This window comes from Chiloscyllium plagiosum, unplaced genomic scaffold (assembly GCF_037043375.1).
Source record: "Chiloscyllium plagiosum isolate Xiang-an unplaced genomic scaffold, Cpla_swu_hap1 HiC_scaffold_18, whole genome shotgun sequence".
Taxonomy (NCBI): domain Eukaryota; kingdom Metazoa; phylum Chordata; class Chondrichthyes; order Orectolobiformes; family Hemiscylliidae; genus Chiloscyllium; species Chiloscyllium plagiosum.
Window position 1 is genome coordinate 48294555 of NW_028270156.1, and position 25802 is coordinate 48320356.

At 40.6% G+C, this 25802-nt stretch overlaps 1 protein-coding gene across 8 annotated transcripts in view; it reads right to left on the reverse strand.

The window, feature by feature from the left end:
• The window catches only part of abcc8 (ATP binding cassette subfamily C member 8), a 230583-nt gene extending 205248 nt beyond the window's left edge, over positions 1-25335 (reverse strand). For 4 of the 8 annotated variants that reach the window (XM_043705957.2, XM_043705952.2, XM_043705953.2 and 1 more), the window contains exons 1-3: positions 25216-25333; positions 12526-12688; positions 12265-12406 (exon numbers count right to left, since the gene is read on the reverse strand). In XM_043705957.2, the coding sequence (XP_043561892.2) occupies positions 12265-12406; positions 12526-12688; positions 25216-25236 (326 nt within the window). In that variant the 5' untranslated portion in view covers positions 25237-25333. Of the gene's footprint in view, positions 1-12264; positions 12407-12525; positions 12689-25215 lie in introns of all 8 variants that reach the window. The other 4 variants (XM_043705956.2, XM_043705955.2, XM_043705950.2 and 1 more) reach the window with 2 other exon arrangements.
• Between the last annotated feature and the right edge of the window lie 467 nt (positions 25336-25802).

Below are 25802 nucleotides of genomic sequence, written 5' to 3' on the forward strand. Positions count from 1 at the left end.
AGTTCCATTGATTTTGCTAATTTTCATCTTAGGGTGGTGGGCTCAGTGGGTATAGTTTCAAAGCACAGTCTGTGGTAAAGTTGTGAATGATGGGTCACACCTTCAAGATTCCTGTGTTGGTTTATGCATGTGCTAAATCCTGACATAGCTGTCAAATTCAGAGGGGCAATGGTGACAAATGCTGACAGTTGATCAACAAAAATCCCATACATCCATACTATTAAAAATCTGCAAAAAATGGCAAATCCCTTGCTTATTTTGTATCTGTTTTTTTCAATGTAACACATTTAATTTAATTAGCATACTGTTTTCTAAATTCTGTCTAAATTGGCAAATACAAAATACTACTTATTCTCTCTAATAAATGTAGTTCTAATTTAGTGAAGCTGAGGAAGAACAATTGAGCTTTTGAACAGACATTAATCTATCATGCAAATAGTCAAAGCAGTCTTACTCTCAGACAGTCAAAGGACAGCTGCAGTGAAATGTGTAGGTGTGATTGCATTGTGAAATAAGGATTGCTGAGGCAGCATCAATTAAACATTATTAGGTGCCTAATGTTTCAATACTTTGTAACTTATTCTTTGATCTCTTTCTGACTCTTGTTATTATACCATTCAGGTCAGATTTACTAGTCCGATGAATGGTTTACATATCATGTATCTCTGGCATGCTAATTCCAAATATTCAGGATACTGGGCATATTACAGAAAATTAATAATTATTTAGTACCATTGGAACATATGGTACTTGAAAAGAACAAATGGTTGCTTAATCCTGCTCCGTCTTTCAATAATATCATGGCTGAAATTCCATCAGATCTACTTTTCTGTTCTTTCCCTCAATCTCTCAGTTGCCTTCACACACAAAATTGTTTAAGTCTCATTTTAGAATATTTTCTGTGATAAAGCATCCACAGCTCACATTGCAATGATTTCAAAGTTTCACAAAATTCTGAACAAAGAAATCTATTCTTATCTCACCCTAACTTGCAAACACTTTATCTCTAGACAATAATCGTTATATTTCTCAATTCCCCATCAGGGAAACAGCATCTACCCTGTCAAGCTCATTAAGAATCTTCTGCATTACATCCTCTCATTCTTCTGAGCTTTGATGGATATAAACCCATTTTACCCAATCTCTTCCACAGGGCACATCTTAACCTCAGGAATAAATACAATGCAGTGGTTGTCAAATAATTTGATTGAGGGGACCTCTTTTCAAATGGATCAGGAGGTTCAGATCCTAAATGTATATTATGATACTCCTAAAATGAAAGGAATGCAGGCAATGATGCTTTTGTAAGGTGGTGTCCCTGCTTCTCAACACATAGGCTATGTTTTACAGGAAGACAGAGAGCAGCAGCATAGGGGACATAGAACATGGAAATATCAGAAGCTGAGGAAAAGCAGGGTACAGAAGAGGCACTACCGGAATGGAGGAAGAGGCGGAATGGGAATATTGAAAGAGCAGGTGAATGGAGAGAGTACAGTCATGAGAAGTGCAAAACCACAAAGATAGCAGGAATAATTGTGGGATGGTGGGAGGGGTGGAAAGCACAACATTCCTCCAGTCACCACTTAACCACTTAAATGTAGCATTTTCATATTATTTTACAGACTCCTGCATTGGACCCCACCCACTCCTCATGGGCAGCACAGTGGTTCAGTGGTGAGCACTGCTGCCTCACAGCCCAAGGGACCTGGGTTTGATTCCAGCTTCGGAGTCTGTGTGGAGTTTGCACATCCTCCCCTTGTCTGTGTTGGTTTGCTCTGGTTTCCTAACCACAGTCCAAAAGATGTGCATGTCAGGTGAATTGGCCATGCTAAACTGCCCATAATGTTAGGTGCATTAGTCAGAGGGAAATATAGATTAGGGCAATGGGTCTGGGTGGGTTACCCTTTGGAGGGTCAGTGTGGAAGTATTGGGAAGAAGGTCCTTGTTTCCATACTGTAAGGAATCTAATCTAATCTAATCACTCCTAGCATTGTGGACTCCAGTTTGCGAACCAATATTCTAGTGGGCCTTTGTGTTTCCCCCTCTCTCCATAACAATTATATCCTTCTTTGGATGAAAACTGCATCTAAAACTCCGATATGGCCCCACCAAAAACTATGTAATTATTGCAAAGCGTGATACATTTTCACTCTAAATGCTTCATAATAATGACTAAAAAAACATGTTGCTGTTCTAACTGTTTACTGTACCTGCAGGTTAAACTTCTCTGATTCAAATCCCAACATCTTCCTTTCCAAACAACTCTTATTGGAGCATCACTTTAAAAAAAATGAATTTGCTCTTTCTATGAAAGTTGCTAATTTCATATTTCTCCACAATTTACAACAAATATTACCTTCTTGATCAGTGAATTATTCTTCACTAAATTTCACAGTTTCTTTGCATGCCTCTTGTACCTTACTTTGCCAGTTAACTTTATGTTGTCAACAAACTTGGATACATTACATTCAGTCTCCTCCTCGAATTCATTAATACAGACTGTAAATAGCTGAGATCCAAGCAAATTATCTTGTGGGCAATCAACTAGTTATAACTATAGTTATGAATATTACCCATTTATTCTTAACACTGCTTTCTGTTTATCCTCAGTCCATGCAAATATATTACTGTCAATCCCAAGCCACATTTGTGTACATCAGTAGTTTGTGTAGCATCTTATTTAATGACCTTTGGAAATCCAAATATATTAGATCCACTGACCAAACCATTCCTCCCCACCCTCCACCCGCCCCCCCCCCCCCCCCTCCCCCCACCTTCAATATCTATCTTGCTAATTAAATCCACAAAACATAATTTGCCTTTCATAAAACTATGCTGGCTCTGTCAGGTCATTTCTCCATGAATATTACAATTTAACACTTCAACTAATTTATTTTTTAAAGATCAATAATGTTTATCTTCTTATAGTTCTCCACTGAACATTTCCTTTACTTAATCATTATGAAACGAAAAGTTTTTTTTAATAATGTGCCTGATGTCTTGAATTAAATTGATCTCCCATTCTCCTTGAAACTCAAGTCTTCCTTCAATATTGCTGAAAAGAACATGAGTTTATCATTTTGCTTTCATTGAGATAATTTGGAAGCAATGCTAAAGTAAGGGAAAACAACATTTATACTGTAGAGAGTGCTCACTGGTTGGAAGTGGACTCTGATCAGTTGAGGCATTGCCATGGGAAATGCACCATTTAATCACAAGTACCAAGTTAAATATAGATTTTTAACAAGGCATATTGACTCAGATTGGTCAAGCTGAAAATGTGTTGCTGGAAAAGCGCAGCAGGTCAGGCAGCATCCAAGGAGCAGGAGAATCGATGTTTCAGGCATGAGCACTTCTTCAGGAATCAGATTGGTCAAGGTATTGCCTGAGAGAAAACCAGGGAATGATTGTCACCCATTTTATTAACTTGTAACATATGTAATCTACGTACATGTGCCTTCTATTTACAATGCACAGGCCCTTTGCATTAATGTATAGATACATTTATGTAGCTTTCAATAAATGTGCATGTGCCATACTGTGAAACTAACTGAAAATCCTAAATTGTTATCAATAATCATTTGCACATTCAGGATTATGTCGCAAATGCTGTCCGATCTCAGGATCATACATAAAATTGGACTACTGTGTTATGGATGTTGAAAGTATAGCTTCAGTATAGTTACTACCTTGTTTGTTGTGAGCAGAATTAAAGGCAAAACTGTACAAATATGTTTATAAATAACACAGAACATTTTTTATGTAAGTGAACTTATTTCAGTAAGTTCTTATACTCTTCCCAGCATTTCTCCCAATACTATTTATATTATGTTTTTTTAACTCCCATTTTGGAAACATTTTGGAGAATATTTGTATGGATTACATTTATTTTCCTTGGACCTACACTTATTGTATATATGAAGCATGGTAGTTTGAAGAGTTTACATTTTATTTTCAATTTAGTGATTTTTTAACAACCTCGCTGATGCTGAGTGTTTAATAAACTAAATTTCATCACATTATGATAACCATGCAAAGATTCATGAATGGGTATATATGAAAGTCATCAATTTATCCAGTGCTAGATCTTTGAAAGAGCTACACAATTAATTCATTTCCTGCTCTTTCCTCACCTTTGGTTTCCACCTTTTCCACGTTACTCAAATTAAAATAAAAATCAAAACCTAGAAGTGTTTCCTAACTGATGAGTAGATTATGTGACATTCATATGAAAATCATTGCTCCCCAATTTTTTGGTATTTAGTAATGTTGCAAACCTATTTGAATACATGAATATCCCCAATAAAACAGTGGCAAAGGAATATAATACAGTAAACCTGGTACACTCACTAACATTATTCGCAATATTTCTAAACTCAGATCACAGTGTCAGCTGGCTTTAGGTGTAGCACTCTAACTGTAAAGTTGAAGATTAAAGTTCTAATGAGGGATTTAAGCAATCATCTAGATTGATAACTTAGTGTAGGACTGAAGAATAGCAACAATAGTATAGATGCTGACCTTCAGATAATACATACATTTGATCTCCAATTTGTTAATTAATCTGGATGTAATATCTTTAAACCTTTTTTTGAAGGAGAACATGATATTTTCTCAGAGTGCTTGACTCTTTCTAGCTCTCAATCAATACCATCAAAACAAATCAAATGGAATTATGTTTAAGCATGGAGGGGAGGAGGTTTTCAGGGACTCAGGAAAGTAGGGAGCAAGAGCAGGGGTGTGGCTCTCAGCTGTCACTCTCATACTGGAGATCCAGTCAATCAATGTTGCACAGTGTAGTGCTGATTGAGGGGCAATGCAAACTTCACTGGATTACTACCTGTTTGTCCTGGCTAAACAACTGAGTAAACCAACTCTGTTTTTATCCTACCTGCAACTGAAATAATTGCAGATGGGATGGCATTTTTGAATGCCATTAATTGACTACTTCACAGCCTCAAATTGCAAGGTGGTGGGAACGTGAAGTTTACAACTTCCAGCACTAAACCTAATTCGGGGACAGAGCGGGGATGGTGTCAGGTTTCTGGCATGCTACCATCCTACCCAATTAAGTGCTCTTCCTGCCTTGAGGCTCAGAGGAGTCCCCCTCCCAAAACCCCAGTAAGGGGTAGCAACAATTGGTTTGTGCACAGTTGAGCCACACTGTCCATTTACTTCTAATGTGAAAGATCTGGGAGGGGACAATTCACGGATAACAAATGAGCATTTCTACCTGAAAGTAATGTTGCAATGGAGAAGAGGACAGGAGATGCTAATTTTGAGATAAGATTACATGCATCCCTACAAATCAATGAATGTTATAGACAGACAGCAGTTTTTGCGTGCAGTCACCCGGAAAAGTTGTTTGGCTTTCAGTAAATACAACCAAATATGGAAAGGAAGCAACCTTTAGTTGAAGAGATGCATCTTGCAGCCAACTAAGGATTCCGTGTGGTTCACCCAGGCAAGACCAGAGAAGAAGAATCATTAGAACAGGCTTTACTGCTGGTCATAGTTTTTTTTTTAAAAACTCTCTAAAGCTGATGTCAGCCAAAGTTACCACACAGCAAAACAGAGAAATTGGAACCACTAGAAACTGTGCACAACTCTAGCCTATATGGTAAAAGGATTGTAATTCCACAGAAAGTGTGATGAGGCTAAGTATTAATGAGAGAAGTCATTTCCTGTTTTTAATTATGGATCCACTGAACATTTTAAAATGTGAATTATTTTTGGACCATTCTTTCTAACTAGTACCTGAAAGGTCAAATCTTGTAAACATTATCAGAATCACAAACTGAATGTACAATTTTTAATTGTTCACAGAGTTGTGAGCATTGCAGGTTAGGCCAATAATTATTGCCCTGGAGAAGGTAGTGGTGAGCTGTCTTCTTAAAGTACAGCTAGTTCTGGAGCTCAAGCCAAACTGTTGCCAGGGCAAGTAGCCTTTTGAATATCCACCGTCTTCAGCTGTTCCCTGATGTCACTTGGAGTGAAATACTGTGTTCCTGGGGACCTCCAAAAAATGCCTGGCTGAAAGATTATGCAAATATTTGCACTGATGTGTGGGCTTCCCCTTCACTGGGGTTCTGGATATTTATGATGCCTCCACCTCCCATTAGTTGTTTAATTGTCCGCTACCATTCATGACTGGATGAAGCAAAGCTGCAGAGCTTACAATCTAAATTACCTTTGGTCTAGAAAACTTCAAGTCATGCTTCTTGTTAATTTCCAATTTATCAGCTGCTCTTCTTAATATATGTTCTTTTAGCATAAATTGTTCTTAATATTACCACTGATCCTATTACTCTTCCACTTCCAAATCAACACCGAGCAAAATGTTTTTGTGACAATAACCCAGAACTTTAAACTGATGCTGATTTAGAACTGATTTTTAAAAATTGAGTTATTAAGAACATCTGACCTTAACAATTGATATCGGAAAGGCTAAATAAACAGACAATTAATCATTTGTGACAGCGAGCACAAAGTAACATTCCATGGTATTTAAAATTAAGTAATGATAATACTGAACTTTCAACTATAGTAATGATTTGTACTCTTAGGTAAAGCTACTGTAAGAACCAAATTTTATGATATTTGTGTTATATCACATGCTAGATTTAAATTAGGTGAATAGTGTATTATGTCAGACAGTAAATTCCAGTGTCTGCTTGTACATAGTTAAAAACAAAATTCCAAAAGCTGCTATCAGCCATGCTGCACTGTTCCACAGAATTACTGTTACAGTATTCACCAATAGACTAAAGCAGAAATAAATGTGACAGTGTGAACTTTGGGAAATTTCCTACCAGTTCACCACTAATCAGGCCAGAATATTAAGGTTATTCCATTCATGGATTTTAACATTGCAATAAGTGATAATCATACCTGAATCACCTCTCTGGCTGTGAAAATGTAATTTTATATGTGTGGAACACCATTACATCAAAAATTATTTTGGGTTGGAGATTTAAAACTACATTTTCCACATGTTGTTTCTATCCCTCTCTCTTAATTCTACTCTTTCTCAATTTCTTGCCCACTTTATTAAGATGAGTTATATATCATTCATACTTCCTGCTTTGAACTTTATATGGCTCAGTGAGGAATCTTCAATCTTAAAGAAGGTTGCTGTTTCCTGATCTGCTCACAAAGTTCTCTGGCACGGAGCCTCTCCCCGTTACTCAGAAGGGAAGGGTGAAGAAGAGCAGAGCAGTAGTAATTGGGGACTCGATAGTTCGGGGCACAGATAGGCGGTTTTGTGGGAACGAGAGAGACTCACGTTTGGTATGTTGCCTCCCAGGTGCAAGGGTACGTGATGTCTCTGATCGTGTTTTCCGGGTCCTGGAGGGGGAGGGGGAGCAGCCCGAAGTCGTGGTCCATATTGGCACCAACGACATAGGTAGGAGGAGTGCCGAGGATGTTAGACAGGCTTTCAGGGAGCTAGGTTGGAAGCTCAGAGTTAGAACGAACAGAGGTGTTGTCTCTGGTTTGTTACCCGTGCCACGTGATAGAGATTCGAGGAATAGGGAAAGAGAACACTTAAATGCGTGGCTACAGGGATGGTGCAGGAGGGAGGGATTCCGGTTTTTGGATAACTGGGGTTCTTTCTGGGGACGGTGGGACCTCTATAAACAGGATGGTCTACACCTGAACCTGAGGGGCACCAGTATCCTTGGGGGGAGGTTTGCTAGTGCTCTTGGGGGGGGTTTAAACTAACTCTGCAGGGGCATGGGAACCCAGATTGTAGCTTCAGGGTGCAGGCCTGGAGTGTAGGGAGGTTAGGAACATGGCCTCAATTTCCAAGGAGGGTGTCTGTAAACAGGAAAGTGGCTTGAAGTGTGTATACTTCAATGCAAGAAGTATACGAAATAAGGTAGGTGAACTTGCAGCGTGGGTTGGTACCTGGGACTTCGATGTTGTGGCTATTACGGAGACATGGCTAGAACAGGGACAGGATTGGCTGTTGCAGGTTCCAGGATTTAAATGTTTTAGTAGGGTCAGAGGTGGGGGTAAAAGAGGGGGAGGTGTGGCATTGCTTGTCAAAGATAGTATTACAGTGGTGGAAAGGACGATGGATGAGGACTTGCCATCTGAGGTAGTTTGGGCTGAGGTTAGGAATAGGAAAGGTGAGGTCACCCTGTTAGGAGTCTTTTACAGGCCTCCTAATAGTCCTAGAATCATTGAAGAAAGGATAGGGAAGGTGATTCAGGAGATGAGTGACAGTAATAGGGTGGTTGTTATGGGGGACTTTAACTTTCCTGATATTGATTGGGAAAGCTATAGCTCAAGTTCGTTAGATGGGTCAGTGTTTGTTCAATGTGTGCAGGAGAGTTTCCTGACACAATATGTAGACAGGCCAACAAGAGGTGAGGCCATACTGGATTTGGTTCTGGGTAACGAACCAGGCCAGGTGTTAGAATTAGAGGTAGGTGAGCACTTTGGGGATAGTGACCATAATTCGGTGATTTTTACTCTCGTGATGGAGAGGGATAAGTGTGTACTACAGGGCAAGAGTTATAGCTGAGGTCAGGGAAATTATGATGCGGTGAGGCATGACTTAGGATGTGTGGCTTGGAAAAGTAGACTCCAAGGCAAGAGTGTAAATGATATGTGGAGCTTGTTCAAGGAGCAACTATTGAGTGTCCTTGATAATTATGTACCTGTCAGGCAGGGAGGAAAGGGTCGTGCGAGGGAGCCGTGGTTTAATAAGGAATTGGAATCCCTTGTTAAATGGAAGAGGGCGGCCTATCTCAAGATGAGACGTGAAGGTTCAATTGTGGCGATTGAGAGGTATAGGGTAGCCAGGAAGGACCTGAAGAGAGAGCTAAGAGCAGCAAGGAGGGGACATGAAAGGTCCTTAGTCGGTAGGATTAGGGAAAACCCTAAGGCTTTCTATAGGTATGTTAGGAATAAAAGAATGACTAGGGTAGGAATAGGTCCAGTCAAGGATAGCAGTGGGAAGTTGCGTGTGGAGGCGGAAGAGATTGGGGAGACACTGAATGAATACTTTTCTTCAGTATTTACTCAGGAACAGGGCATTGTCGTCGATGTGAATACTGAGTCACAAATAAGTAGAATGGATGGCTTTGAGGTATGTAGAGAAGAGGTGTTGGAAATCCTGGAAAAGGTGAAAATAGATAAGTCCCCTGGGCCTGATGGCATTTATCCTAGGATTCTCTGGGAAGCAAGGGAGGAGATTGCAGAGCCATTGGCCTTGATTTTTATGTCCTCTTTGTCTACAGGAGTAGTGCCAGAAGACTGGAGGATAGCAAATGTGGTTCCCTTGTTCAAAAAGGGGAGTAGGGATAACCCTAGTAACTATAGGCCGGTGAGTCTCACTTCTGTTGTGGGCAAAGTCTTAGAGAGAATTGTAAGGGATAGGATTTATGCACATCTGGATAGGAATAATGTGATCAAGGATAGTCAGCATGGTTTTGTGAAGGGCAGGTCGTGCCTCACAAACCTTATTGAATTCTTTGAAAAGGTGACGAAGGAGGTTGATGAGGGGAAAGCGGTAGATGTGGTATATATGGATTTTAGTAAGGCGTTTGATAAGGTTCCCCATGGAAGGCTACTGCAGAAAATACGGAGATATGGCATTGAGGGTGAGTTGGAGGTTTGGATTAGGAATTGGCTGGATGGAAGAAGACAGAGGGTAGTAGTTGATGGCAAAGTTTCTTCATGGAGTGCCGTCACTAGCGGTGTTCCGCAAGGATCTGTTTTGGGACCATTGCTGTTTGTCATTTTTATAAATGACCTGGAAGAGGGGTTAGAAGGTTGGGTGAGCAAGTTTGCGGATGATACGAAAGTCGGAGGAGTTGTTGACAGTGAGGAAGGATGTGGCAGGTTACAGCAGGATATAGAGAAGCTGTAGAGCTGGGCAGAAAGGTGGCAAATGGAATTCAATGTAGCTAAGTGTGCGGTGATTCACTTTGGGAAGAATAACAAAAAGATGGGGTACTGGGCTAATGGTCGGATACTTGGTAGTGTGGATGAGCAGAGGGATCTTGGTGTCCATGTACACAGATCTCTGAAAGTTGCCACCCAGGTAAATAGTGCGGTGAGGAAGGCATATGGCGTACTGGCTTTTATTGGTAGAGGAATTGAGTTCCGGAGTCCTGAGGTCATGATGCAGTTGTATAAGACTCTGGTGCGGCCGCATCTGGAATATTGTGTGCAGTTTTGGTCGCCATACTATAGGAAGGATGTGGAGGCACTGGAACGGGTGCAGAGGAGGTTTACCAGGATGTTGCCTGGTATGGAAGGAAGATCGTATGAGGAAAGACTGAGACACTTGGGGCTGTTTTCATTAGAGAAAAGAAGGTTTAGGGGTGACTTGATTGAGGTGTACAAGATGATTAGGGGGTTAGATAGGGTTGACAGTGTGAACCTTTTCCCGCGTATGGAGTCGGGTATTACAAGGGGGCATAGCTTTAAATTAAGGGGGGGTAGATATAGGACTGAAGTTAGGGGTAGGTTCTTCACTCAGCAAGTTGTAAGTTCATGGAATGCCCTGCCAGTAGCAGTGGTGGACTCTCCCTCTTTATGGGCATTTAAGCGGGCATTGGATGGGTATATGGAGGATAGTGGGTTAGTATAGGTAGGTGGGCTTGGATCGGCGCAACATCGAGGGCCAAAGGGCCTGTACTGCGCTGTATTCTTCTATGTTCTATGTTCTATGTTCACAGGTGCCCTGCAGAGAGTGCCATCTTGAATCTGACACCAGATTAGAGTTTGCCTGTTCTAAACCCAGACACGTTGTGAATAACTGTCAATAAAATGAATGGTGAACTTTGTTCCTTCATCATTGATGGAACATTCTGGGCTTTATATATATCATTCTAACTATTCTTGTACCTCACTGTTTAGTCACATGACATAACTGCCAATAGTAAACATTTTCAGACTAGCTCTGGACAAGTGACGAGCAAAAAGTGAAGGTATAATTCAGAAAATAACAGGATGTTGCAAACTAAAACACAAAGTTAGTGTTCAGGTTACACACAAAAACTTCTCTAGTTCAATTCTTGCATTCTGAAATCATATCAAATCTTGCATTTGCTACTTTTTGAAGGTCAAGCAATTATAGTTCATATTGTGAGGCCAATAAAAGTAATTTATAATAGTACGTGTACAGTATTAATTTGCAACAATACAATTTCAAGTACTGTATATGCCAGAGTAAACTTACTGATCAGAGTCTATGCTTCACTCTGCCTGTAACAATGCCAAACTACTCAACAAAATACTCCTGGAGCATTATTTTTCAAACAATCCACTGACAGCAAAGAGTTGACAGTACTGTTAACTTTTTATTCGTATTAGACTTTAATGTTTCCCTGACCAGGAAGGAATGTAATGGCAGCAATAACAAGTTCAGCATTGCCAGTTTACTCCGTTTTAAAGCAAGTACTATTGTCTTCCTAATTGGTCATGATACCTCAAAACCTGGGCATCTATAAAGATTTTCTTCTGTACATGCCTAAATTAGAATGTTTTAGCATTGTCCAACTAGACAATTATTGTTTTGTTTGGATGTATAATCACATTGGGAGTATTGAGATATATTACTAACATCATCTAGAGACCTTCAAGATCTTTCATTTAACCATATCGAAGCAAGACTTCTACTTCATTCATTCCTTGTGTCAATTCTGCTGAGATCTATCCATGTAACCTGATGGCAGAAATCTTTCGGAATTTCCAATAAAATGTTATCATATTTCCCCATTTTGGAGGAGTTTTGTCCTCACTATTCTATCGTCTTTCATAAGTAACTAATATAACAAGCTAAAAAACTTGTTTAACAAACAATTATGCTGGATAAATCACATTAGGTTCTTCATGTTCAGTCTTGTTTTTCCTAGGACTTCCTTTCCAAAGAGAGAAAGAGTTTGAAACTTTATAAAAGATCAAGTTGTAAGTTGGGAGGAATTCAAATTTTAAACAGTGAAGTATCCTCTAATGAAATATTTGGGAAGCATTTTACATGCTAGTTAATTGCTAATGGAAAGGAACGCTGCAGCGATTAAGCTCGAGTCTATCTTAAACTCAGAGAGAACACACTTTTCGTTCGGTATGCCCCACAGTTTCTATGATTGAAATTCCGACTCGTCTTCCCGCTGCGGGTTAACACAGACGCATTTCCTACCCTCTGAACATTGAAAGAGGACAACTGGTGCAGGCAATGAAAGGCAAAACGCGATCAGTAAAAATAGCCCCAAACGATATGGAAAACACCCGCGGCCACTCACTCACCCATCTGAAACGATCCCCTCTGCTATTTCACACACCAGGATAAACAGGAGGATAAACGTGAGGATCCATCGCAAATTATGCCCAGGAAAATGCAGCCACGTGCTGTGATGAATGTGGACTTTGGAACTCTGACTTCCCCAACCTCGAATCCAAAACAACGACAGATTTTATGTAATTTTTTTTCTGTGTCATTACAGTGCTGTAAATATGTAAACATAATTCAACCGAAACGCTGCGGTCTTCCTACTCTTGAGAGCTTACCTATGAATAATATGGGGAAGGTGATGAAAAGCAGCAACACATGGGGAACAACATTCAAGGCGTCCACGAAACAGCCGTTGTTGAGCACCCCCTTGTCCACATTGTAGGCAGCCGTGTCGTTGTCATTGCCACAAAAAGACAAGGACATGGTCGAACTGGGGCTCTGGTCAAATCGAAGAGGGGCAAAGCTTTAGCACATTTTCAGAGAAGTAATGCCAAGACGGTTCAAGTCGAAAAGAAAGGAAAGCGCGAGAATGCCGAGCAGGGTGTGCTGTCAATGAGCTGTCAGCGTTCCCGACTCCTGACTGTCCAGATCCATTTCTCCCATTACATCAGGACTTGTCGCTGATAAAACGAGAACAGGATCCAACTTCAGCGACTGCAGCAGCGGCTCACTTCTGCAATCCTAAGCAAATCTGCAACTGCTCAGAGTTGGCTACAGGCACATAGATAAAACAGCGCTATCTGGAAAGACATTTAATCACAGTGTGTGATGTTTCAAGCGTTTAATAATTTGAATTGGAAGTTGAAACCGAAAACATAGACTTTCATACCCATAGACAATTATTAAAAACAAAAATTCATTTTGAACACGAGCTGTAGCAGGCAGTTACCATACACTGCCTGACAACTTAGGTTATTTCCTTTCTCCGAAAGAAGGTCACGTGTTTTACAAGGGTGTTACCATCACTGAATAACAGTGGGCAGTTTTGTCACCACGGAAAGTGAGGGGGAATTCATGCTGAAAAATTATTACAATGTAGCTGCACAATACAGTTCAAGAATAGTTAGTGAGCATTAGATCTTAACAAACCTTTTCAGGGATCTATTCGACCCACTTGTTTTGTCGATTTTGTCAAGAAGAAAGCTTGCATTTATATAGTGCCTTTAACCAATGAAACTTTGGAACATTCTTCACAATTGTACAAGAAGGTTGTCATTAATAAATATGAGCCTTATTTGGTGACACCATCACCTGTAAGCTATAGGGCTTTGACTGCTGTAGGACTGTGAGTACAAAAGTTAAAAAGCTGGTAATCCAATTCACGGAGGATGTGCTACACTGTTGGAGAAAGCCCCCTTTACATGTGACTTTAAACTAAGGTCCAATTGCGAGCTGGAGTTGACATAAAAAATCCCCAAATGCTACTTAGAAGGAGAACAGGACAGTTACCCCTGGCGTGCTGATCAATATGAACATCACATAAAGCACCAATTATCAGGTCATTATTACATTGTTTATGGATACCTTTCACGCTCTTTGCAAATTGGCTTTTGCAATTCCAATATTGCAGCAATGATTACACATCAAGTAGTTACTTGGCTGTAAAGTGCTTTAAGATGTCTTCTGGTCATGATGGATGCATACATTTCTTTATTTTGCTTCTGGCTAGGATAGCATTTAATGTCTAGCCCTAATTGCCTTTGAGAAAGTGGTAGTTAGCTGTCCTCTTGAACTATTGAAGACCTTGGAGTTTTGGTACTCCCATGATGCTATTAGTTTCAAGAATTTGATGTGGAGACAGTGAAAGATAACAATATAGTTCCAAACCAAGTTGGCATCGGCTAAAACAGTACCAAACCAGTCAAAGGCATGGCCTTCAATGTAGATTGAAAAACATGAATGACGAAAGTAAGCCAAAGTTGGAGAAACACAGAATTCTCAGCAATTTCTGGACCTGAAGGATATTCCCGAGACAGGGAGGGGTGAGAACAAGAAATTTAAAATTAAGGCATTTGTGACAGGGGTCAATTTATAATGGAGTGAGAACAGGGGAGTGAATATAGGAGTCTTAAAATGAGTTAAAATATGGTAAAGCAGAGCTTTGGGTGGCATAATTTTCAGGAGGGTGTAGAATGGAAGGTAGGCTAGAAGAACGTTGGAATAACTGAATTAGAAATTAATGCAGGGTTTCAGCAGTCAGTGAACTGGACGAACGGCAGAATTAGATTTATTTTACCGAAGTTAAAATAGGAGGTTTTGGTGAAAGGGAGGACATTGAGGTAGAAGTTCTGTTCAAGGTGAAATATAATTCAAAAATTTTGTGTTTCCTGATGATTGGTCAATATAGTAGATAGAGTCAGTGGCAAGTTCAAAAAGACAATAATTCAGCTCTTCCTAATGGAGAGTTAACCAGAGTCAATTTTGTCTTATCCAGGTCATGATGTTAGACAGATTGATATCACAAAGCATTGTGGAGTTGAGAAGGAGATGTTGAGCTAGAACGGGGTATGTACTTGGAACCCATTGCAAGTTATTGAGTAATGTTGCCAAGGGAAAATGTGTAAATGAGGAATTTGAAAGATGTCTATGGTAGATCTCTGGAGTCTTTAAAGGCACTGGTGGATAGAAGGAAAAACAATCTATTGCATCTTGTAATCATTCATATTGTCCATTTCAATAGCTTTCCCTGTGAACTTTACATAATCAATAACCTATTAGATTAGATTCCCTACAGTGTGTAAACAGGCTCTTCAGCTCAATTAGTCCACACCGACCCTCCGAAGAGTAACCTACCAGACCCTTTTCCCCTAACTAATGCATCTGGAAACACAAAATTTTTGAATTATATTTCACCTTGAAATATAATTTAGCATGACCAATTCACCTATCCTGCACAACTATGGACTGTGGGATGAAACCCATGCAGACACAGGGAGAATGTGCAAACTCCACACAGACGGTCGCCCGAGGCTGGAATCGAACGCGGGTCGCTGGCGCTGTCAGGCAGTAGTACTAACCATTGAGCCCCTTGTCTACCCTTTTTCATCTTCTTATTCCTAACTGCCCAAAGTCTGTCCATTGATATTAAGACTGCCACCACGATGAATGATTGACTTAAATCAGTTTTGTTAATTCATTTCATAATTCTGACAACACCATTGCAACACTTGTGTATAACATTATCACTTGTTCTGGGCACGTTTTATTTGTTTATGTTTTCATTTTAAATTAACAATAAACATGCCCATTAAATATTGCATTGTTATTCAATATAATCAAATACAGTTACAATTTTCTCCTCTTTTCATTAAATTAAGAGACACAACTGAAGGATGATTGAATTGCATAAGATATTACAATGATTGAACACAATGGGAAAATAATGCAATAAGTCAGCAACTTGTGATTAGTTGTTGTCAAGTTTGGGTTTTTAAAGTCTGTACATTACAGAAGATAGAACAAGTTGCATAGTATTGTGCTTAATTATTGTCAATATTATATCTCTTCAAAACATTTCAAATGTGACATCATGTCATGTTGAATAGAAGATTTTCACCAATTTCATAAGAAAGTGTTGTTGCTTTTGTTAGCAGGCAACTATTTTGTTCTAATTCTCACTGATTTAAGATTATTGTCCATGGATGTAAACTATTGGAATCATTGCGTTCTTCTTAAACTAATCATTGTACAGCTTCGGCTGATAGAGACAAGGTAAAGTGTCAAATTTATCTACGAACAGCTGGATTTTCACTTATTAGAAGCTACTATTGAAATTAAAATGAGGACGAGCCCAAAGGAAGGTGCAGGAATGGGAGTTAAATGCATTCTCCAGAGAAGACTAAGTTGTTGAAGTCCAATTTGTTATCTCACTGTATAATACTGTTGGTACATTTCAATTATTAACCATATCTAAAAAAATGTTGATACAATCTAACATCAAAAATACATCAGCAGGATGGTGATAGTATTAATAGGCATGATTACTTTGACATCCTTCATGGAAATTCAGTTCAACCACCACAGTGAAGATATCTTTTATGATGTTGTGTGATACTACCACTATGCAAAATTGTATAAATTCAGAACACATCTAGGAACTGAAATCATGCATTCATGAACAAGTGTAGCCATCTGCACCAAAGAACTGTATTCAGTCACAATGATACCTCATTGTTTGGCATTGCTCCCTCTCTCTCATTAGAATCAAGCCATGGAATCAACTCTGGTTCAATAAGGAGTGCTAGAGAGCATACTAGGAGTACCACAAAGCATATCTAAAAATGCTCAAAATGAGATGTCAACCTAATGAAGATATAGCATGGGACATGATAAGCAGCAGAAACAGCATGAAACAAACAGGGCTGAGCAATGCCACAACCAGCTCAAAGCTCTGCATTCCAGTTACATCTAGTCATGAATGGTGCTGGCAAATGAAACAACTACTCAAAAGACTAGTTCCACAAATATCCTATCTGCAATGATGGCTGAGTCCACCACATTAATGCAATTATCTCGGAAAGAAGTTCTGAGTGGATGACTCATCTTGCAACTTGGTCTCCTCCTGAGTTGTCCATCATCTTCAGCCAATTTGATTCACTCCACAAGAAACAGCTGAAGGCTTGATGCAGCAATAGCTATGGGCCACAGGAGCAGTACTGACAACTTACTTCACATTGGTTGCACCTCTAGCCAAGCCATTCCAGTAAAGTTACAAAACTGACATTTACTCAAATAGGGAAAATTTCCCCAGTCCATAAAAAGCAGAACAAATATGACTCAGTCAATTTCCACACCATTAGTTTATCTCAATCATAAAGTGATGGAAAATGTCATTAACAATGTTATGAGGCAGCATTTCCAGAGCAATAACCTACTCACCGATGTTTAGCTTGTGCTTTGCTAGGGCCACTGAGCTCCAAACCCCCCTAAAACCTTGGTACAAATGTGAATGCATGTGCTGAACTCAAGAGGAGAGGTGAAAGTGACTGGTCTTGACATTGAGGTAGCATTTGACCGAGTACAGCAGCAAAGAGCCTGAGCAAAACTAAAGCCAATGGGAATCCATTGGAAACCTCTTCACTGGTTGGAGTCATACCTAGAACAAAGAAATACAGTCATAGTTGTTGGATATCAATCACCTCAGTCCCAGGACATCATTGTAGGAGTTAATCAGGATAGTGTCCTCGGGCCAATATCTACAGCTGCATCAACAATGAACTTCAAGCTATATTAAAGTCAGTGATACTGATTATTGCTGATGATTATACAGTTCAGAACCATTCATGACTCCTCAGATTCTGAAGACATCCATGTTCATGTGCAACAAATCTTGCATAACATTCAGCCATGGGTTTATCAGTGATAGGTAATATTCCTAGCACACAAGTGTCAGATAATGACCATCTCCGAAAAGAGGGAATAAGCTATCTTCCCTTGACATTCAACAGCAATATCAGCCCTGAAATCCCCTCCATAAATATCCTGGAATTACCATTCACAGAACTAGTTTGTCAAGCCACATAAATACTGTGGCTGCAAGAACAGGTCAAAATTATATGGCCAGTAACATACCTCTAGCTCTCCAAAGCCTGTCTACCATTACAAGGCATAAGCCAAGAGTGTGATGGAATAATCTCCACTTTCCTGCCTAAGTGTGCTCCAAGAACCTGCATAAAGTTTAACATAATTAAGGGCACAATAACCCATTTGATTAGTACCCCTTCTGCCAGAGCAAAAGGTCCTTCCATAATGATGTATAGTGGCAGCAGTCAGAAACATGTACAAGATGCATTGCAGCAACTCTTCAAGGTTCTTTCAACAGAACCTTCCAAATCTGGAATTTCTATCACTACAGGGAAGCAAGTGTATGGGAACAGGATTACCTGATTTGCTTTTAAATCACACATCATTCTGATTGAAACTGTCTTCACAGTGCTGGGTCAACATCCCAAACTCCCTTCGTAACAACACTATGGGTATCTACACCAGATAGCCTGATGTGATTCAAGGAAAGAGCTCAGCACTATAATCCTTGCATCCCCAAAAAAAGGAATAATAAATTATAGTGAAAACAATTCCTACTTCTTTGTACATGTGATGTACAGATTTAATATATCAATGTGTACAGTACAGTGCTACTTCCAAATAATTTAAAATGAACTTGTATTCTTTGAGTTGCTGGATTAATGTAAAGATTCAATAATAATTAGGAAGTTAATTTATAACACCATCAAATTTTCCCAGCTTTGTGACTTCTGGTCTATAGCTTATAACTATAGCAGCAAAGTTAATAATATCTGACTATTTTTCTGTCGGTTTATTTGTATAGTACATACAAATGTTGACAACAGCTGATGGAAAACAGTTAACATCAAAACAGAAGTAAGTGAAAAGACCTAATGCAAAAATATGTATTTAAGGTGATAAGGGAAGAGACCAAAATAGCCAGGAACAATGGCTTAGAATGTTATTGCAAATTCATTTCTGTATCATAACAGTTATATTCCTAGTCTCCACAGGAAATAATTACTTTATTCTGGCTTACATTTATTTGTCATGGAAATCTATTTTCCAAAATTCAGTCATGGGATGTTGATTTTGCTGGCTTAGTCAATATTTATTGGCATTTCCTAGTAGTCCTTGAGCAGCTGGTGGTGAGCTATCTTCTTGAATGTTTCATTCCATTTGGTATAAGTACATCCACAATAGCATTACGGAGGGAGCTCCAGGATTCTGATCAATTAAGTCTGGAGGAAAGGCAATATATTTACACATCAGGATGGTGACTGGTTTGGATGGAATTTATGTGGTGCAGTAACCTTTTTTTACATAATAATCTAAGCTTCCTACCAATGGACAGTAGTTCAAAGTTTGTGAGAAGATTTGTAGCTCGGGTGCTCGTTGTTGTGGTTCTGTTCGCCGAGCTGGGAATTTGTGTCGCAGACGTTTCGTCCCCTGTCTAGGTGACATCCTCAGTGCTTGGGAGCCTCCTGTGAAGCGCTTTTGTGATGTTTCCTCCGGCATTTATAGTGATTTGTACCTGCCGCTTCCGGTTGTCAGTTCCAGCTGTCCGCTGCAGTGGCTGGTATATTGAGTCCAGGTCGATGTGCTTATTGATTGAATCTGTGGATGATTGCCATGCCTCGAGGATTTCCCTGGCTGTTCACTGTTTGGCTTGTCCTATAATAGTAGTGTTGTCCCAGTCGAACTCATGTTGCTTGTCATCTGAGTGTGTGGCGACTAAGGATAGCTGGTCATGTCGTTTCGTGGCTAGTTGGTGTTCATGGATGTGGGCTGTTAGCTGTCTTCCTGTTTGTCCTATGTAGTGTTTTGTACAGTCCTTGCATGGGATTTTGTACACTATATTGGTTTTTCTCAAGCTGGGTATTGGGTCCTTCATCCTGGTGAGTTGTTGTCTGAGAGTGGCTGTTGGTTTGTGTGCTGTTATGAGTCCTAGTGGTCGCAGTAGTCTGGCTGTCAGTTCAGAAATGTTTTTGATGTATGGTAGTGTGGCTAGTCCTTTGGGTTGTGGCATGTCCTCATTCCGTTGTCTTTCCCTTAGGCATCTGTTGATGAAATTGCGGGGGTATCCATTTTTGGTGAATACATTGTATACTGCAGTACACCAGAACTGCAAAAAGAAGAAGAAAAACACCTATACAATGTATTCGCCAAAAACGGATACCCCCGCAATTTCATCAACGGATGCCTAAGGGAAAGACAACGGAATGAGGACATGCCACAACCCAAAGGACTAGCCACACTACCATACATCAAAAACATTTCTGAACTGACAGCCAGACTACTACGACCACTAGGACTCATAACAGCACACAAACCAACAGCCACTCTCAGACAACAACTCACCAGGACGAAGGACCCGATACCCAGCATGAGCAAAACCAATATAGTGTACAAAATCCCATGCAAGGACTGCACAAAACACTACATAGGACAAACAGGAAGACAGCTAACGGCCCGCATCCATGAACACCAACTAGCCACGAAACGACATGACCAGCTATCCTTAGTAGCCACACACTCAGATGACAAGCAACATGAGTTCGACTGGGACAACACTACTATTATAGACAATAGACAATAGACAATAGGTGCAGGAGTAGGCCATTCAGCCCTTCGCGCCTGCACCGCCATTCAATATAATCATGGCTGATCATTCCTAATCAGTATCCTGTTCCTGCCTTATCTCCATAACCCTTGATTCCACTATCTTTGAGAGCTTTATCCAACTCCTTCTTAAATGAATCCAGAGAGTGGGCCTCCACTGCCCTCTGGGGCAGAGCATTCCACACACCCACCACTCCCTGGGTGAAGGAGTTTCTCCTGAGCTCTGTCCTAAATGGTCTACCCCATATTTTTAAGCTGTGTCCTCTGGTTCGGCACTCACCCATCAGTGGAAATATGTTTCCTACTGCTAGAGTGTCCAATCCTTTCATAATCTTATATGTCTCAATCAGATCCCCTCTCAATCTTCGAAACTCAAGGGTATACAAGCCCAGTCGCTTCAGTCTTTCAGTGTAAGGTAATCCTGCCATTCCAGGAATTGACCTCGTGAACCTATGCTGCACTCCCTCAATAGCCAGAATGTCTTTTCTCAAATTTGGAGACCAGAACTGCACACAGTACTCCAGGTGTGGTCTCACCAGGGCCCTGTACAGCTGCAGAAGCACCTCTTTGCTTCTATACTCAATTCCTCTTGTTATGAAGGCCAGCATGCTATTAGCCTTCTTCACTACCTGCTGTACCTGCATGCTTGCCTTCATTGACTGGTGTACAAGAACACCCAGATCTCTCTGTACTGCCCCTTTACATAAATTGATTCCATTGAGGTAGTAGTCTGCCTTCCTGTTCTTGCTACCAAAGTGGATAACCATACATTTATCCACATTAAACTGCATTTGCCATGCATCTGCCCACTCACCTAACTTGTCCAGGTCACCCTGTAATCTCCTAACATCCTCATCACTTTTCACCCTGCCACCCAGCTTTGTATCATCAGCAAATTTGCTAATGTTATTGCTGATACCATCTTCTATATCATTAACATATATTGTAAAAAGCTGTGGTCCCAGCACGGATCCCTGCGGTACCCCACTGGTCCCTGCCTGCCATTCTGAAATGGAGCCGTTTATCACTACCCTTTGTTTCCTATTAGCCAACCAATTTTCAATCCAATCTAGTACTTTGCCCCCAATACCATGCACCCTAATTTTACTCACTAACCTCCTGTGTGGGACTTTATCAAAAGCTTTCTGAAAGTCCAGGTACACTACATCTATTGGATTTCCCTCGTCCAACTTCAGAGTTACATCCTCAAAAAATTCAAGAAGATTAGTCAAGCATGATTTCCCCTTCATAAATCCATGCTGACTCTGTCCTATCCTGTTACTACTATCCAGATGTGCAGTAATTTCATCCTTTATAATAGACTCCAGCATCTTTCCCACCACTGAGGTCAGACTAACTGGTCTATAATTACCTGCTTTCTCTCGCCCACCTTTCTTAAAAAGTGGTATAACATTAACCACCCTCCAATCCTCAGGAACCGGCCCCGAATCTATTGAACTCTGGAAAATAATCACCAACGCATCCACGATTTCCCGAGCCACCTCCTTCAGTACCCTGGGATGCAGACCATCAGGCCCTGGAGACTTATCAACCTTCAGACCTAACAGCCTCTCCAACACCAAATCCTGGCAAATATAAATTCCCTTAAGTTCAGGTCCTTCAGCCACTGTTACCTCAGGGAAATTGCTTGTGTCTTCCCAAGTGAACACAGATCTGAAGTACCCATTTAATTCCTCTGCCATTTCTTTGTTCCTAGTAATATATTCCCCTGTTTCTGTCTTCAAGGGCTCAATTTTTGTCCTAACCATTTTTTTGCCTTGCACATACCTAAAAAAGCTTTTACTATCCTCCTTAATATTCTTGGCCAGTTTACCTTCGTACCTCATTTTTCCTCTGCATATTTCCTTCTTAGTAATCCTCTGTTGCTCTTTAAAAGCTTCCCAGTCCTCAGTTTTCCCACTTATCTTAGGTATGTTATACTTTTTCTCTTTTAACTTTATATGTTTCTTTACTTCCCTCGTCAGCCACGGCCGCCCATGCCTCCTCCTGGGATCTTTCTTCCTTTTAGGAATGAACTGATCCTGCAACTTCTGCATTATACACAGAAATATCCGCCATTGTTCCTCCATGGTCATCCCTGCTAAGGTATTGCACCATTGAACTTTGGCCAGCTCCTCCCTCATAGCTCCATAATTCCCTTTATTCAACAGAAGTACTGTCACTTCCGACTGTACCCTCTCCCTCTCAAATTGCAGATTGAAGCTTATTGTATTATGGTCACTACTTCCCAATGGCTCCTTCACTTCGAGGTCTCTGACCAATTCTGGTTCGTTATAGGACAAGCCAAACAGAGAACAGCCAGGGAATTCCTCAAGGCATGGCACTCATCCACAGATTCAATCAATAAGCACATCGACCTGGACCCAATATACCGGCCACTGCAGCGGACAGCTGGAACTGACAACCGGAAGCGGCAGGTACAAATCACTATAAATGCCGGAGGAAACATCACAGAAGCGCTTCAAAGGAGGCTCCCAAGCACTGAGGATATCACCTAGACAGGGGATGAAATGTCTGCAACACAAATTCTCAGCTTGGCGAACAGAACCACAACAATGGACAGTAGTTTCCATTTTTCATTTCTAACATCACTCATTGGACACATTTGCTCCACAATGCTGGTTGGAAATTATTTTCCTTACATCTGTGTTCATTACATTGATAATTTGAGTACAGGCAATCAATAAGATTTATAAATATTTTGTTTTGTGACTTATGGCTTGGAGGTTGGGGACAGTAATGTTATGCTTTACTAGATTTATGAAGACAAATGCTTCTGTATTTCTTGCCCCTTTGTATTGACTAAGTGGAAAATATTTTGTCAATTGAAATCTTTGAGTTAATTGTAACTATAATTTGACCGATTTCTGTGAATGCTATTAAAAACTAATACCCGAGATTCTATTATATTGACAGATAATTGCCCTTTTCAGCTAGTGGTAATGACACTCAACACAATTACCCAATAGATTTGATTATCTTCAAATTAACAGGAATTTGGCAGTTGTATTGTTCCAATTTTCAGTGATGCCTCATCTACCTTGTTAAAATTCAACGTGCTTTTGGGTCAATCATAGACTGCATTGAAGCTACATGGCTAATAGAATGATTTTTTTTCACAATGGGGATATCCTATGTTTTCAGATTGGAAAGAAAAACCTGCAAGTGGAACTTGAGTATTGATTTCTAAGGCAGTGAATTACACTTGTGTAATTACGTAGCATTATGTAAGTATTGGTCTTGTTAGCAGTGCCCACATCCCATGAACCAAATGAACCAAAACTGCAAGTTTCCTGCAGTTGATGTTTCTTGCGCCTACACGCACAATGCTGGGGAGAAATAAGCACTACTGCTGTTCGGCAGTAGTGTTGGACGATTTTTAAATAAAAAAAAACTGCTGAATGTGGTACAATGCGACACTTACAAGACATCTGGATGGGTATATGAATAGGAAGGGGTTAGATGGATATGGGCCAAGTGCTGGCAAATGGGACTGGATTAGGTTGGGACATCTGGTCAGCATGGATGAAGTTGGATGGAAGGGTCTGCTTCTGTGCTGTACATCTCTATGACTCTATGACTATGTATCTCTATAAACCACCAATGGGAATTTGGCCACGGTAAAGGACCTTCCATCAGCCAAGGTAGTAGATATTGCCCGATTGCTTCTGCTGGGCATATGGGAGTCTCATCATCTTTTCATGGGCCCGTTATTTAACATCTAGTACTCTGGCCGAGATTTGGGCTTCTTAGCCAGATAGTAAGGTTAAATATGTCATAAGAAATGAAAAAAAGATTAGCATTTGTTTACAGCCACATCGCATCCCATATCTGAAGTCGTGATTCAAAGCATGGCACTGGCAGAAATAGGGGACACAGTTCGTACTTTGTTCCGAGCAGGGGACTCCTTGTCGTGTGATATAATCGAGACCAAACACAGCTGGAAGCAAAATCATGACCGCAGTTGTGTAACAAAGGAAAATCTTTGGCAGCGAGCCACCTAGTGTACACTATGCTGATATTAGGATTAAAACCAGATTGGCTGACACACTTCATTCTTATGAGCAAAAAGTTAAGGATGCGACCGAATGTGACGTAAGATCTACCTAAACATAACCAAATGATCCAAAGACTGCAACCGAAAAAAATAAGTACTTCCCATTGTGTTCATATCCAGTGCCTTTTTACTGGAAGAATGGGAATTTGAAAGCAAATAATTACTGACAGAATTTTTAAAAAGTACAATAACGTAAGGTTACAGGGTGTCCTATTAACATGAAAATGACCCTGAGCAATAGAGAAATGAAATACTGCGGTGCACTTGCCCAGTGTAATTTGTAGTGCTCATTTCAAACTCTGCAAGAGGGTGTCATTGGAGTCGGTATTTCCTTGAAAAGGGATAACTTCATCCCATTACCTGACCTTCCCTCAGCCGCAGATGCGGTATTACCGTCCCTCCTCTTTCCCATCACTCATTGGTTCAAATACTCCGGTGGCGTCTCCATACTAAACGTCATTTTATGAAAAATGCTCCACTTTGTGCTGACACCTCCTCAGTGTTTCAATTTGGGACGCGCTTCTGCTGCGGTGCAGTGATCGTTTCAAACGTGCAGGCTAAAATAAAAACCCGTTCACTTATAAAGGGAGCTGAGCACATTCTGACGGAAACAGTGCCTACAGCAGCTTCTCCGAACTCTGGACGTAGCAGCCTCATGTACTTCTGATCTGGTTACTCTGACAAGCTTCCAAACCCAAGCGATACAATGCAGGTTTTCATGGTGCGATAATCACGACATTTAGATGTGTTTTAAGCTTACCTCTTTGTACCTGGTCATCATTTTTTAAGCGCCGAGTTTAACAGAGCCTTTGAGAATTACAAACAGATTCACGATAATACCACACAGCGGGAACAGACCGGTCGTGGAAATTGAAACAGGTCAGGAGCGTGTGGCGGTAAAACCCATCACTGGAATCTCTCCCGCTTTGTTATGCTTCAAACTCCATCTTTTTTCTCCAGAAGTAGGTCGACATTGGCATTGCTTCATCACGATGATATTTTGCGCCCGTCGCCCTCAGGTTCTGTCGCTATCTCTCTGCCTGGCTGAGTGCAGGTTGATAACTGGAATCCCGGTGCTACAGTGGGTCACACTGACACAAGGAAAGAAAACGGCTGGTGGGAGGGAGGGACACACACACACACACACACACACAGTCTCTTGCTCACACACACACACGTAGAGCTCAGTAATAGGAAGGGAGCTGCACTTAGGGTTCGGCGATGGCTGCTTGAATGGAGACCATTGAGGGGTGATGTTGTAGACAGGCAGCAGAGTGCGGTTGAGCGCTCTCCGTGGTACCTGGAGACATTTGTTGGACGCTTTCAGCGAGGTAAAGGCGGAAAGCC